A 13,911-nucleotide genomic window follows, 5' to 3' on the forward strand; every position below is an offset into this window, starting at 1 on the left:
GTTACGGCCGGCAGAGCGACCCCTACCTCTGCTGGCCTTGTGAAAAACCTTAGTCCCAGTACCAGGCTTTTTAAGAGAGGATTGAGCCTTGTCAAGGCTGGTGAACAGACTAACGAATTTGTTTATGTTTTTGATCAAATCCTCTCCAAATAGGAGGCCTTCAGCTGAAGGTCCCGGCTCAGTCTCAGCCAAATGAGACAACTGGGGGTCGAGTCTCATTAATATCGACCTGCGTCGCTCAGTAGAGCATGTAGTATTGGCCGAACCCAGGAGGCAGATGGCCCTCTGTGCCCAACCTCTTAATTGGGTCAAGTCCACGGGGTCATCTGTGGAAGCCGCTTGTTCTGATAAATTTAATATTTTTGTCAGAGGGCCCAACAAGTCTAAAATGCGATCTTGTATCGCCTTAAATGAGCGCTCGATACCTTTTTTGGTATACTTGCCATTTTTTAGCAGGTACTTTAACAGTACTGGATCAATTTCAGGTGTATGGGCCACCTTTTTGGGGACAAATGGCCTGGGGCATTCTGCCCTCAGTTTGTTCCTATTGACCCTGTCCAGGGTCCTCCTTGTCCAGTATTCTACATATTGTGATACTTGCGGTAGGGGTGCCCAGTCACCTGACCGCGGATGCGATATTGCATCCGGGTTGAAGAATGGTTCCCCTAGGGAGTCTAAGATGGCCTCAGAAGGCAAGTCAGGGTCGACTTCTTTTAAGTCAGACATAAGCCCAGCTTCCTCAATCTCCGAATCAGAATCTGTGGTCACTGTCACCTCGGATCCTTCTGAAGATTCGTCATTAGACGTATCATTAAAGGAGTTCGGCTTTGCTCGCCTAAGGGACTTAAGGCGTTTATGTGGTATCTCCTAGTGAGTCAAGGGTCGTTGAGGATTCTGTTCAGGAAGGCTGGGTTGACCGGCCGTGTTGGGTCCGGTCTTATGCATCAATTCTACTTCCCCTGCCGGGGAGTCGGAATACGCAGTAAGGTGTCTGCGTTTGAAAGGAGCTTTCCCTTTCTTAACATTACTCACTGTAACCTGGGAGGTGGAAGGGTTAACAGCAGAGGACAGTGCAGCCTGCACAGACCTGTTGATGAGGTCCTGAATTTGAGCAGCTGTGAGAAGTTGAGGTGAATCAGATGGAAGATCATCCACTGTCATCTCCCTGGGTAAGGTATTAGCTCCTTCTGCCATGATAATTCTATACTAGTACTAATTAGGGCTATAGTAATGTATATGTACTACAATCTAGAGCAACAGAGTAACTATTAAGCGCACTGCACTGAGCAAACTAAGAGGAGGAGTGTTACTAAGGCAGTCCTTTATATAGAGTCACTGGGATAGGAGTGGCTATCAGGATTGCAAGGACTGCTGGGATATGTAGTCTGTTTCATCGTTTTCAAAGAAGAAAAGTTTTTCTGTTTGAATTATATAAAGAAAGATAGTTTTCTGCTATGGGCATTAATAAAGAAAGATTAATGCATAAGATATGAGCCTCCTGTCTGATATATAACTCAGGATCAGTACAGGATAAGTAATGTAATGTATGTACACAGTGACCTCACCAGCAGAATAGTGAGTGCAGCTCTGGGGTATAATACAGGATATAACTCAGGATCAGTACAGGATAAGTAATGTAATGTATATACACAGTGACCCCACCAGCAGAATAGTGAGTACAGCTCTGGAGTATAATACAGGATATAACTCAGGATCAGTACAGGATAAGTAATGTAATGTATGTACACAGTGACCTCACCAGCAGAATAGTGAGTACAGCTCTGGGGTATAATACAGGATATAACTCAGGATCAGTACAGGATAAGTAATGTAATGTATGTACACAGTGACCCCACCAGCACAATAGTGAGTACAGCTCTGGAGTATAATACAGGATATAACTCAGGATCAGTACAGGATAAGTAATGTAATGTATGTACACAGTGACCTCACCAGCAGAATAGTGAGTACAGCTCTGGAGTATAATACAGGATATAACTCAGGATCAGTACAGGATAAGTAATGTAATGTATGTACACAGTGACCTCACCAGCAGAATAGTGAGTACAGCTCTGGAATATAATACAGGATATAACTCAGGATCAGTAATATATGTATACAGCTGCCTCTCGTGTTCCGGTTGTGTTGTCCCTGGGATAGTTCAGCAGTTTTTCTTTCTGTCACCTACAGATTAAATATAGAGAAGAATATGAAAAAAGTAAAGGAAAAGCAGCAGCGACAAGTGACTCTCGGCTCCTCCATTCTCTGCAAGTTGGAAAGCTGAATAGTGAGGTAATAGAAATGCATCTATAACGCAACATCAGTTATTTATCCCTGAAATACCCACATTACAGGAGTCGTCACCCAGCTCTCCTAGAGCCCTGAGGAGCACATATGTCTTATTATGGTGGGATCCCTAATCACTGGATATGCTTTTCAGGATGCTGGGATAGCTGGGTGACAATGTTCATAAAACACATATATTAGGCATAGAATTAGATTTATATAGGGGTTGTGCTGTGTGAAGACGTTTATTTCTCTTCTAGATCAACTACAAGAAAGATTTTGAGGAGTCAAAGACACATTTCCTTATACCGATGGATATGGTGAACATCACGCACGCCAAGCAGGCGCAGGCCCTGGCCAGTGACCTGGATTACCGCCAGAAGCTCCATGAATACACCATGCTGCCCGAGGACATGAAGGTGCAGTGGGCCAAGAAAGCCTATGACCTACAGAGCGAGGTGAGAACATGTCACATGACTGGACGTCCAGTCTTATAGGAACTAATGTCAATCATTATATAAGAAAGATAGGATATATAAGATCAGACCTCTACATATAGTGAGACCCCAGACCAGACCCCTACATATAGTGAGACCCCAGACCAGACCCCTACATATAGTCAGACCCCTACATATAGTGAGACCCCAGACCTCTACATATAGTGAGACCCCAGACCAGACCCCTACATATAGTGAGACTCCAGACCTCTACATATAGTGAGACCCCAGACCAGACCCCTACATATAGTGAGACCCCAGACCAGACCCCTACATACAGTCAGACCCCAGACCAGACCCCTACATATAGTCAGACCCCTACATATAGTGAGACCCCAGACCAGACCCCTACATATAGTGAGACCCCAGACCAGACCCCTACATATAGTGAGACCCCAGACCAGACCCCTACATATAGTGAGACCCCTACATATAGTGAGACCCCAGACCAGACCCCTACATATAGTCAGACCCCAGACCAGACCCCTACATATAGTGAGACCCCAGACCAGACCCCTACATATAGTGAGACCCCAGACCAGACCCCTACATATAGTCAGACCCCAGACCAGACCCCTACATATAGTCAGACCCCAGACCAGACCCCTACATATAGTCAGACCCCAGACCAGACCCCTACATATAGTCAGACCCCTACATATAGTGAGACCCCAGACCAGACCCCTACATATAGTCAGACCCCAGACCAGACCCCTACATATAGTGAGACCCCAGACCAGACCCCTACATATAGTCAGACCCCAGACCAGACCCCTACATATAGTCAGACCCCATACCAGACCCCTACATATAGTCAGACCCCAGACCAGACCCCTACATATAGTCAGACCCCAGACCAGACCCCTACATATAGTGAGACCCCTACATATAGTGAGACCCCAGACCAGACCCCTACATATAGTCAGACCCCAGACCAGACCCCTACATATAGTGAGACCCCAGACCAGACCCCTACATATAGTCAGACCCCAGACCAGACCCCTACATATAGTCAGACTCCAGACCAGACCCCTACATAAAGTGAGACCCCTACATATAGTCAGACCCCAGACCAGACCCCTACATATAGTTAGACCCCAGACCAGACCCCTACATATAGTCAGACCCCAGACCAGACCCCTACATATAGTGAGACCCCGGACCAGACCCCTACATATAGTCAGACCCCAGACCAGACCCCTACATATAGTCAGACCCCAGACCTCTACATATAGTGAGACCCCAGACCCCTACATATAGTGAGACCCCTACATATAGTCAGACCCCAGACCAGACGCCTACATATAGTCAGACCCCAGACCAGACCACTACATATAGTCAGACCCCAGACCAGACCCCTACATATAGTCAGACCACAGACCAGACCCCTACATATAGTCAGACCCCAGAACAGACCCATACATATAGTGAGACCCCGGACAAGACCCCTACATATAGTCAGACCCCAGACCAGACCCCTACATATAGTCAGACCCCAGACCTCTACATATAGTGAGACCCCAGACCAGACCCCTACATATAGTGAGACCCCTACATATAGTGAGACCCCAGACCAGACCCCTACATATAGTCAGACCCCAGACCAGACCCCAACATATAGTCAGACCCCAGACCAGACCCCTACATATAGTGAGACCCCAGACCAGACCCCTACATATAGTGAGACCCCTACATATAGTGAGACCCCAGACCAGACCCCTACATATAGTCAGACCCCAGACCAGGCCCCAACATATAGTCAGACCCCAGACCAGACCCCTACATATAGTGAGACCCCAGACCAGACCCCTACATATAGTGAGACCCCAGACCAGACCCCTACATATAGTGAGACCCCAGACCAGACCCCTACATATGGTGAGACCCCAGACCAGACCCCTACATATAGTCAGACCCCAGACCAGACCCCTACATATAGTCAGACCCCAGACCAGACCCCTACATATAGTCAGACCCCAGACCAGACCCCTACATATAGTCAGACCCCAGACCAGACACATACTTATAGTGAGACCCCAGACCAGACCCCTACATATAGTGAGACCCCAGACCAGACCCCTACATATAGGAGACCCCAGACCAGACCCCTACATATAGTGAGACCCCAGACCAGACCCCTACATATAGTCAGACCCCAGACCAGACCCCTACATATAGTCAGACCCCAGGCCAGACCCCTACATATAGTCAGACCCCAGACCAGACCCCTACATATAGTCAGACCTCAGACCAGACCCCTACATATAGTCCGACCCCAGACCAGACCCCTACATATAGTCAGACCCCAGACCAGACACATACTTATAGTGAGACCCCAGACCAGACCCCTACATATAGTGAGACCCCAGACCAGACCCCTACATATAGGAGACCCCAGACCAGACCCCTACATATAGTGAGACCCCAGACCAGACCCCTACATATAGTCAGACCCCAGACCAGACCCCTACATATAGTCAGACCCCAGGCCAGACCCCTACATATAGTCAGACCCCAGACCAGACCCCTACATATAGTCAGACCCCAGACCAGACCCCTACATATAGTCCGACCCCAGACCAGACCCCTACATATAGTCAGACCCCGGACCTCTACATATAGTGAGACCCCAGACCAGACCCCTACATATAGTGAGAACCCAGACCTCTACATATAGTCAGACCCCAGACCAGACCCCTACATATAGTCAGACCCCAGACCAGACCCCTACATATAGTCAGACCCCAGGCCAGACCCCTACATATAGTCAGACCCCAGACCAGACCCCTACATATAGTCAGACCCCAGACCAGACCCCTACATATAGTCCGACCCCAGACCAGACCCCTACATATAGTCAGACCCCGGACCTCTACATATAGTGAGACCCCAGACCAGACCCCTACATATAGTGAGACCCCAGACCTCTACATATAGTGAGACCCCAGACCTCTACATATAGTGAGACCCCAGACCTCTACATATAGTGAGACCCCAGACCAGACTCCTACATATAGTGAGACCCCAGACCAGACTCCTACATATAGTGAGACCCCAGACCAGACCCCTACATATAGTCAGACCCCAGACCCCTACATATAGTCAGACCCCAGACCAGACCCCGTCATATAGTCAGACCCCTACATATAGTGAGACCCCAGACCTCTACATATAGTTAAACCCCAGACCAGACCTCTACATATAGTCAGACCTCAGACCTCTACACATAATGAGACCCCAGACCAGACCTTTAGATATATTGAGACCCCAGACCAGATCTCTATATATAGTGAGACCCCAGACCAGACCTTTACATATAGTGAGACCCCAGACCAGACCCCTACATATAGTCAGACCCCTACATATAGTGAGACCCCAGACCAGACCCCTACATATAGTCAGACCCCAGACCTCTACATATAGTGAGACCCCAGACCAGACCCCTACATATAGTGAGACCCCAGACCAGACTCCTACATATAGTGAGACCCCAGACCAGACCCCTACATATAGTCAGACCCCAGACCCCTACATATAGTCAGACCCCAGACCAGACCCCTACATATAGTCAGACCCCTACATATAGTGAGATCCCAGACCTCTACATATAGTGAGACCCCAGACCTCTACATATAGTTAAACCCCAGACCAGACCTCTACATATAGTCAGACCCCAGACCTCTACACATAGTGAGACCCCAGACCAGACCTTTAGATATATTGAGACCCCAGACCAGATCTCTACATATAGTGAGACCCCAGACCAGACCTTTACATATAGTGAGACCCCAGACCAGACCCCTACATATAGTCAGACCCCTACATATAGTGAGACCCCAGACCAGACCCCTACATATAGTCAGACCCCTGACCAGACCCCTACATATAGTCAGACCCCTACATATAGTCAGACCCCGGACCTCTACATATAGTGAGACCCCAGACCAGACCCCTACATATAGTCAGACCCCATGCCTCTACAAATAGTGAGACCCCAGACCTCTACATATAGTGAGACCCCAGATCAGACCCCTACATATAGTGAGACCCCAGACCAGACCCCTACATATAGTGAGACCCCAGACCAGACCCCTACATATAGTGAGACCCCAGACCAGACCCCTACATATAGTGAGACCCCAGACCAGACCCCTACATATAGTCAGACCCCAGACCAGACCTCTACATATAGTAAACCCCAGACCTCTACATATAGTGAGACCCCAGACCTCAACATATAGTGAGACCCCCAGACCTCTGCATATAGTTAGACCCCAGACCAGACCTCTACATTTAGTGAGACCCCTGACCAGACCCCTACATATAGTCAGACCCCTACATATAGTGGGACCCCAGACCAGACCGCTACATATAGTGAGACCCCAGACCTTTACATATAGTGAGACCCCAGACCAGACCCCTACATATAGTCAGACCCCAGACCTCTACATATAGTGAGACCCCTATATATAGTGAGACCCTAGACCTTTACATATAGTGAGACCCCAGACCAGACCTCTACATATAGTGGGGACCCAAGACCAGACCTCTACATATAGTGAGACCCCAGACCAGACCACTACATATAGTGAGACCCCAGACCTCTACATATAGTGAGACCCTAGACCTTTACATATAGTGAGACCCCAGACCAGACCTCTACATATAGTCAGACGCCAGACCTCTACATATAGTGGGACCCAAGACCAGACCTCTTCATATAGTGAGACCCAAGACCAGACCACTACATATAGTTAGACCCCAGACCTCTACATATAGTGAGACCCCAGACCAGACCCCTACATATAGTCAGACCCCAGACCCCTACATATAGTGAGAACCCAGACCTCTACATATAGTCAGACCCCAGACCCCTACATATAGTGAGAACCCAGACCTCTACATATAGTCAGACCCCAGACCAGACCTCTACATATAGTGAGACCCCAGACCAGACCCCTACATATAGTCAGACCCCAGACCACTACATATAGTCAGACCCCAGACCTCTACATATAGTGAGACCCCAGACCAGACCCCTACATATAGTCAGACCCCAGACCCCTACATATAGTGAGAACCCAGACCTCTACATATAGTCAGACCCCAGACCAGACCTCTACATATAGTGAGACCCCAGACCAGACCTCTACATATATTGAGACCCCAGACCAGACCCCTACATATAGTCAGACCCCAGACTGCTACATATAGTGAGACCCCAGACCTCTACATATAGTCAGACCCCAGACCAGACCTCTACATATAGTCAGACCCAAGACCAGATATAGTCAGATCCCAGACCAGCCAGACCCCAGACTCTACATATAGTCAGACTCCAGACCAGTCCTCTACATATAGTCAGACCCCAGACCAGACCTCTACATATAGTGAGTCCCCAGACTAGACCTCTACATATAATCAAACCCCAAAAGAGACCTGTACATATAGTGAGACCTCAAACCAGACCTCTACATATAGTCTGACCCCAGACCAGATATGGTCAGACCCCAGATCAGACAGACCCCAGACCTCTACATATAAAACATAGTAACATAGTTCATATGGTCGAAAAAAGACCAGAGTCCATCAAGTTCAACCTATATCCCAAAGGTGTCCCTACTGTGTTGATCCAGAGGAAGGCAAAAAACCCTCATACTAGAGGTAAAAATTCCTTCCTGACTCCAAATATGGCATCAGAATAAATCCCTGGATCAACGTTCTGTCCCTATAAATCTAATATCCATAACCAGCGATGTTATTATTCTCCAAAAATGCATCCAGACTACTTTTAAATTCTTTTACAGAGTTCACCATGACCACCTCCTCAGGCAGAGAATTCCACAGTCTCACTGCTCTTACAGTAAAGAACCCCGGTCTGTGCTGGTGTAGAAACCTTCTTTCCTCTAGACGTAGAGGATGCCCCCTTGTTATAGATACAGTCCTGGGTATAAATAGATCATGAAGAGATCTCTGTACTGTCCCCTGATATATTTATACATAGTTATTAGGTCACCCCTAAGCCTTCTTTTTTCTAAACTAAATAACCCAAATTCTGATAATCTTTCTGGGTACTGTAGTCCTCCCATTCCTCGTATTACCCTGGTTGCCCGTCTTTGAACCCTCTCCAGCTCCACTATATCTTCCCTGTACACTGGTGCCCAGTACTGTACACAGTATTATATGTGTGGTCTGACCAGTACTGTACACAGTATTCTATGTGTGGTCTGACTAGTGATTTGTACAGTGGTAGAATTATTTCCTTGTCGTGGGCATCTATTGATGCCCCCATGATTTTATTTGCCTTGGCAGCAGCTGCCCGACACTGGTAACTACAGCTAAGACTAACTAAGACTCCTAAGTCCTTTTCCACGTCAGTCGTCCCAAGTGTTCTCCCATTTAATACATAATCCCAGCCCAGATTTTTCCTCCCCATGTGCATTTACCTTACATCTGCCACTTCCCAGACAAAACTTCCAACCTATCCAGATCCATTTGTAACAGTGCACTGTCCTCTATTGTGTTATCTACTATACACAGTGCACTGTCATCTATTCTGTTATCTACTATACACAGTGCACTGTCCTCTATTGTGTTATCTACTATACACAGTGCACTGTCATCTATTCTGTTATCTACTATACACAGTGCACTGTCCTCTATTCTGTTATCTACTATACACAGTGCACTGTCCTCTATCCTGTTATCTACTATACACAGTGCACTGTCCTCTATAGTGTTTACCGCTTTAGAGTTTAGTATCATCTGCAAAGATTGCAACTTTACTATTCTACCCCTCTACAAGGTCCTTAATACATATATTAAATAGAATAGTATCCAAAACTGACCCCTGTGGTGCCCACTAGTAACAGTCACCCAATCAGAATAAGTACCATTAATAACCACCCTCTGTTTCCTATCACTGAGCCAGTTACTTACCCACTTACACACATTGTCCCCAGCCCGATCCTTCTCATTTTATGCACCAATCTTTTATGAGGCACCATATCAAATGCTTTAGAAAAATCCAGATATATGACATCCAGCGATCCCCCCTGCTCCAGTCTGGAGCTCACCTCCTCATAAAAGCTGATCAGGTGACAGGACCGATCCCTCATAAAGCCATGCTGATATGGGGTCATACCATTTATTTTTATCAAGATATTCCAAAATAGCATCTCTCAGAAAACCCTCAGGTCTATAATTCCCGGGGTCACCTTTTGACCCTTTTTTAAATATTGGCACCACATTTGCCATGCGCCAGTCCTGGGGAATAGTCCCTGTTACTATAGAGTCCCTGCATATTAAAAATAGGGGTCTGTCTATTGTTACGCCTAGCGCTCCGGGTCCCCGCTCCTCCCCGGAGCGCTCACGGCGTCTTTCTCCCTGCAGCTTCCCGGTCAGTCCCGCTGACCGGGAGCGCTGCTCTGCCATGGCCGTTGGGGATGCGATTCGCACAGCGGGACGCGCCCGCTCGCGAGTCGCATCCCAGGTCACTTACCCGTTCCCGTCTCCTGCGGTCATGTGCTGGCGCGCGCGGCTCCGCTCTCTAGGGCGCGCGCGCGCCAGCTCCCTGAGACTTAAAGGGCCAGTGCACCAATGATTGGTGCCTGGCCCAATTAGCTTAATTGGTTCCCACCTGTTCCCTGGCTATATCTAGTCTCCTCCCTTGCACTCCCTCGCCGGATCTTGTTGCCCTTGTGCCTAGTGAAAGCGTTTTGTGTGTTTATTCCCTGTGTACCAGAACTACTGCTATCTCCCCTGACTACGAACCTTGCCGCCTGCCCCCGACCTTCTGCTACGTCCGACTTTGCTTCTGCCTACTCCCTTGTACCTCGCCTTTCTTCAGCAGCCAGAGAGGTGAGCCGTTGCTAGTGGATACGACCTGGTCACTACCGCCGCAGCAAGACCATCCCGCTTTGCGGCGGGCTCTGGTGAAAACCAGTAGTGTCTTAGAACCGGTCCACTAGCACGGTCCTCGCTATCCCTCTCTGGCACAGAGGATCCACCTCCTGCCAGCCGGCATCGTGACAGTAGATCCGGCCATGGATCCCGCTGAAGTTCCTCTGCCAGTTGTCGCTGACCTCCCTACGCTGGTCGCCCAGCAAGCTCGTCAGATCGCCCAGCAGTCGCAACAGATAGCGCAACAAGATCACCAGCTGTCGTACTTGACCACCGTGACACAGCAACTCCAGTCACAGCTACAGCAAGTACAGTCGCAGCTACAGCAGCAACAACCATCTCCTCCGCCAGCTCCAGCACCCCTTCCGCGGCGAGTGGCCGCTCCTAGCCTCCGCCTGTCCTTGCCGGACAAATTTAATGGGGACTCTAAGTTTTGCCGTGGCTTTCTTTCGCAATGTTCCTTGCACTTGGAGATGATGTCGGATCAGTTTCCTACTGAAAGGTCTAAGGTGGCTTTCGTAGTCAGCCTTCTGTCTGGAAAAGCCCTGTCATGGGCCACACCGCTCTGGGACCGCGATGACCCCGTCACGGCCTCTGTACACTCCTTCTTCTCGGAAATTCGAAGTGTCTTTGAGGAACCTGCCCGAGCCTCTTCTGCTGAGACTGCCCTGCTGAACCTGGTCCAGGGTAATTCCTCCGTTGGCGAGTACGCCATACAATTCCGTACTCTTGCTTCTGAACTATCCTGGAATAATGAGGCTCTCTGCGCGACCTTTAAAAAAGGCCTATCCAGCAACATTAAAGATGTTCTGGCCGCACGAGAGACTCCTGCTAACCTGCATGAACTCATTCATCTAGCCACTCGCATTGACATGCGTTTTTCTGAGAGGCATCAAGAGCTCCGCCAGGAAAAAGACTTAGATCTCTGGGCACCTCTCCCACTGTCTCCACTGCAATCTGCGCCTAGGCCTCCCGCCGAGGAGGCCATGCAAGTGGATCGGTCTCGCCTGACCCTGGAAGAGAGGAATCGCCGTAAGGAAGAGAATCTTTGTCTGTACTGTGCCAGTACTGAACATTTTTTGGTGGATTGCCCAATCCGTCCTCCACGTCTGGGAAACGCACGCTCGCACCCAGCTCTCGTGGGTGTGGCGTCTCTTGATGCCAAGTCGGCTTCTCCACGTCTCACGGTACCTGTTCGGATTTCCACTTCAGCCAGCTCTCCCCTCTCAGCCGTGGCCTGCCTGGACTCTGGAGCTTCTGGGAATTTTATTCGGGAATCCTTAGTGAATAAATTCCGCATTCCGGTGACCCGTCTTGTCAAGCCACTCCACGTTTCCGCGGTCAACGGAGCCAGGTTGGATTGTACCATACGCTTCCGCACGGAGCCCCTTCTAATGAGCATCGGATCTCATCACGAGAGGATTGAACTTTTGGTCCTCCCCAATTGCACCTCGGAGATTCTCCTTGGACTTCCCTGGCTTCAACTTCATTCCCCAACCCTGGATTGGTCCACTGGGGAGATCAAGAGTTGGGGGCCCTCTTGTTCCAAGGACTGTCTAAGACCGGTTCCCAGTAACCCTTGCCGTGACTCTGTGGTTCCCTCAGTATCCGGTCCCCCTAAGGTCATTAAGGACTCTGCCTGCCACAGGAAATGCCCCTCCCCCCCTCCCAGTTCCATCAGGCAAGCTTCTGTGTCCCCTCATGGCCCTCGTCCTGGTGTCACACTGCCCCGTGCCAGGTCTCGCCCTCTGCCCTCTCTCCCCATTCCCACTCCTGCGGTTCTGCCTGCCGTTGAGGAATCCCTCCATCCTTTCCCGGTGTCCTCATCCCAGGGGAGGCAGTTACCCGATAAAGAGAAGGGGAGACCTAAGGGGGGGGGTACTGTTACGCCTAGCGCTCCGGGTCCCCGCTCCTCCCCGGAGCGCTCACGGCGTCTTTCTCCCTGCAGCTTCCCGGTCAGTCCCGCTGACCGGGAGCGCTGCTCTGCCATGGCCGTTGGGGATGCGATTCGCACAGCGGGACGCGCCCGCTCGCGAGTCGCATCCCAGGTCACTTACCCGTTCCCGTCTCCTGCGGTCATGTGCTGGCGCGCGCGGCTCCGCTCTCTAGGGCGCGCGCGCGCCAGCTCCCTGAGACTTAAAGGGCCAGTGCACCAATGATTGGTGCCTGGCCCAATTAGCTTAATTGGTTCCCACCTGTTCCCTGGCTATATCTAGTCTCCTCCCTTGCACTCCCTCGCCGGATCTTGTTGCCCTTGTGCCTAGTGAAAGCGTTTTGTGTGTTTATTCCCTGTGTACCAGAACTACTGCTATCTCCCCTGACTACGAACCTTGCCGCCTGCCCCCGACCTTCTGCTACGTCCGACTTTGCTTCTGCCTACTCCCTTGTACCTCGCCTTTCTTCAGCAGCCAGAGAGGTGAGCCGTTGCTAGTGGATACGACCTGGTCACTACCGCCGCAGCAAGACCATCCCGCTTTGCGGCGGGCTCTGGTGAAAACCAGTAGTGTCTTAGAACCGGTCCACTAGCACGGTCCTCGCTATCCCTCTCTGGCACAGAGGATCCACCTCCTGCCAGCCGGCATCGTGACATCTATAACATGACTTAATTCCTTTAGAACACGGGGGTGTATGCCATCTGGACCTGGTGATTTGTCTATTTAGATTTTTTTTTATGCGGCACTGTACTTCTTCCTGGGTTAGACAGGTGACCTGTACTTCTTCCTGGGTTAGACAGGTGACCTTTACTGGGGAGTTTACCTTATCTCGCTGTATTTCACCTGGCATTTCATTTTCCTCGGTAAACACAGTGGAGAAGAATTTGTTTAATATATTAGTTTTTTCCTGATCCTCGTTTATAATTTCTTCCTCATAATTCTTTAAAGTATAGTCAGATCCCATACTAGACCTCTACATATAATCAGACCTCAGACCAGACCTCTACATATAATCAGACCTCAGACCAGACCTCTACATATAATCAGACCTCAGACCAGACCTGTACATATAATCAGACCTCAGACCAGACCTGTACATATAATCAGACCTCAGACCAGACCTGTACATATAATCAGACCTCAGACCAGACCTCTACATATAATCAGACCTCAGACCAGACCTGTACATATAATCAGACCTCAGACCAGACCTGTACATATAATCAGACCTCAGACCAGACCTCTACATATAATCAGACCTCAGACCAGACCTCTACATATAATCAGACCTC

At 49.5% G+C, this 13,911-nt stretch overlaps 1 protein-coding gene across 1 annotated transcript in view; it reads left to right on the forward strand.

Moving 5' to 3' along the window:
* NRAP (nebulin related anchoring protein) overlaps positions 1-13,911 on the forward strand; it is a 164,684-nt gene that overhangs the window by 85,289 nt on the left and 65,484 nt on the right. Inside the window, exons 18-19 of the mRNA XM_056529361.1 lie at positions 2,191-2,292; positions 2,547-2,744. Of these exons, the coding sequence (XP_056385336.1) occupies positions 2,191-2,292; positions 2,547-2,744 (300 nt within the window). The remainder of the gene's footprint in view (positions 1-2,190; positions 2,293-2,546; positions 2,745-13,911) is intronic.

This window comes from Hyla sarda, chromosome 7, assembly GCF_029499605.1.
Source record: "Hyla sarda isolate aHylSar1 chromosome 7, aHylSar1.hap1, whole genome shotgun sequence".
Taxonomy (NCBI): domain Eukaryota; kingdom Metazoa; phylum Chordata; class Amphibia; order Anura; family Hylidae; genus Hyla; species Hyla sarda.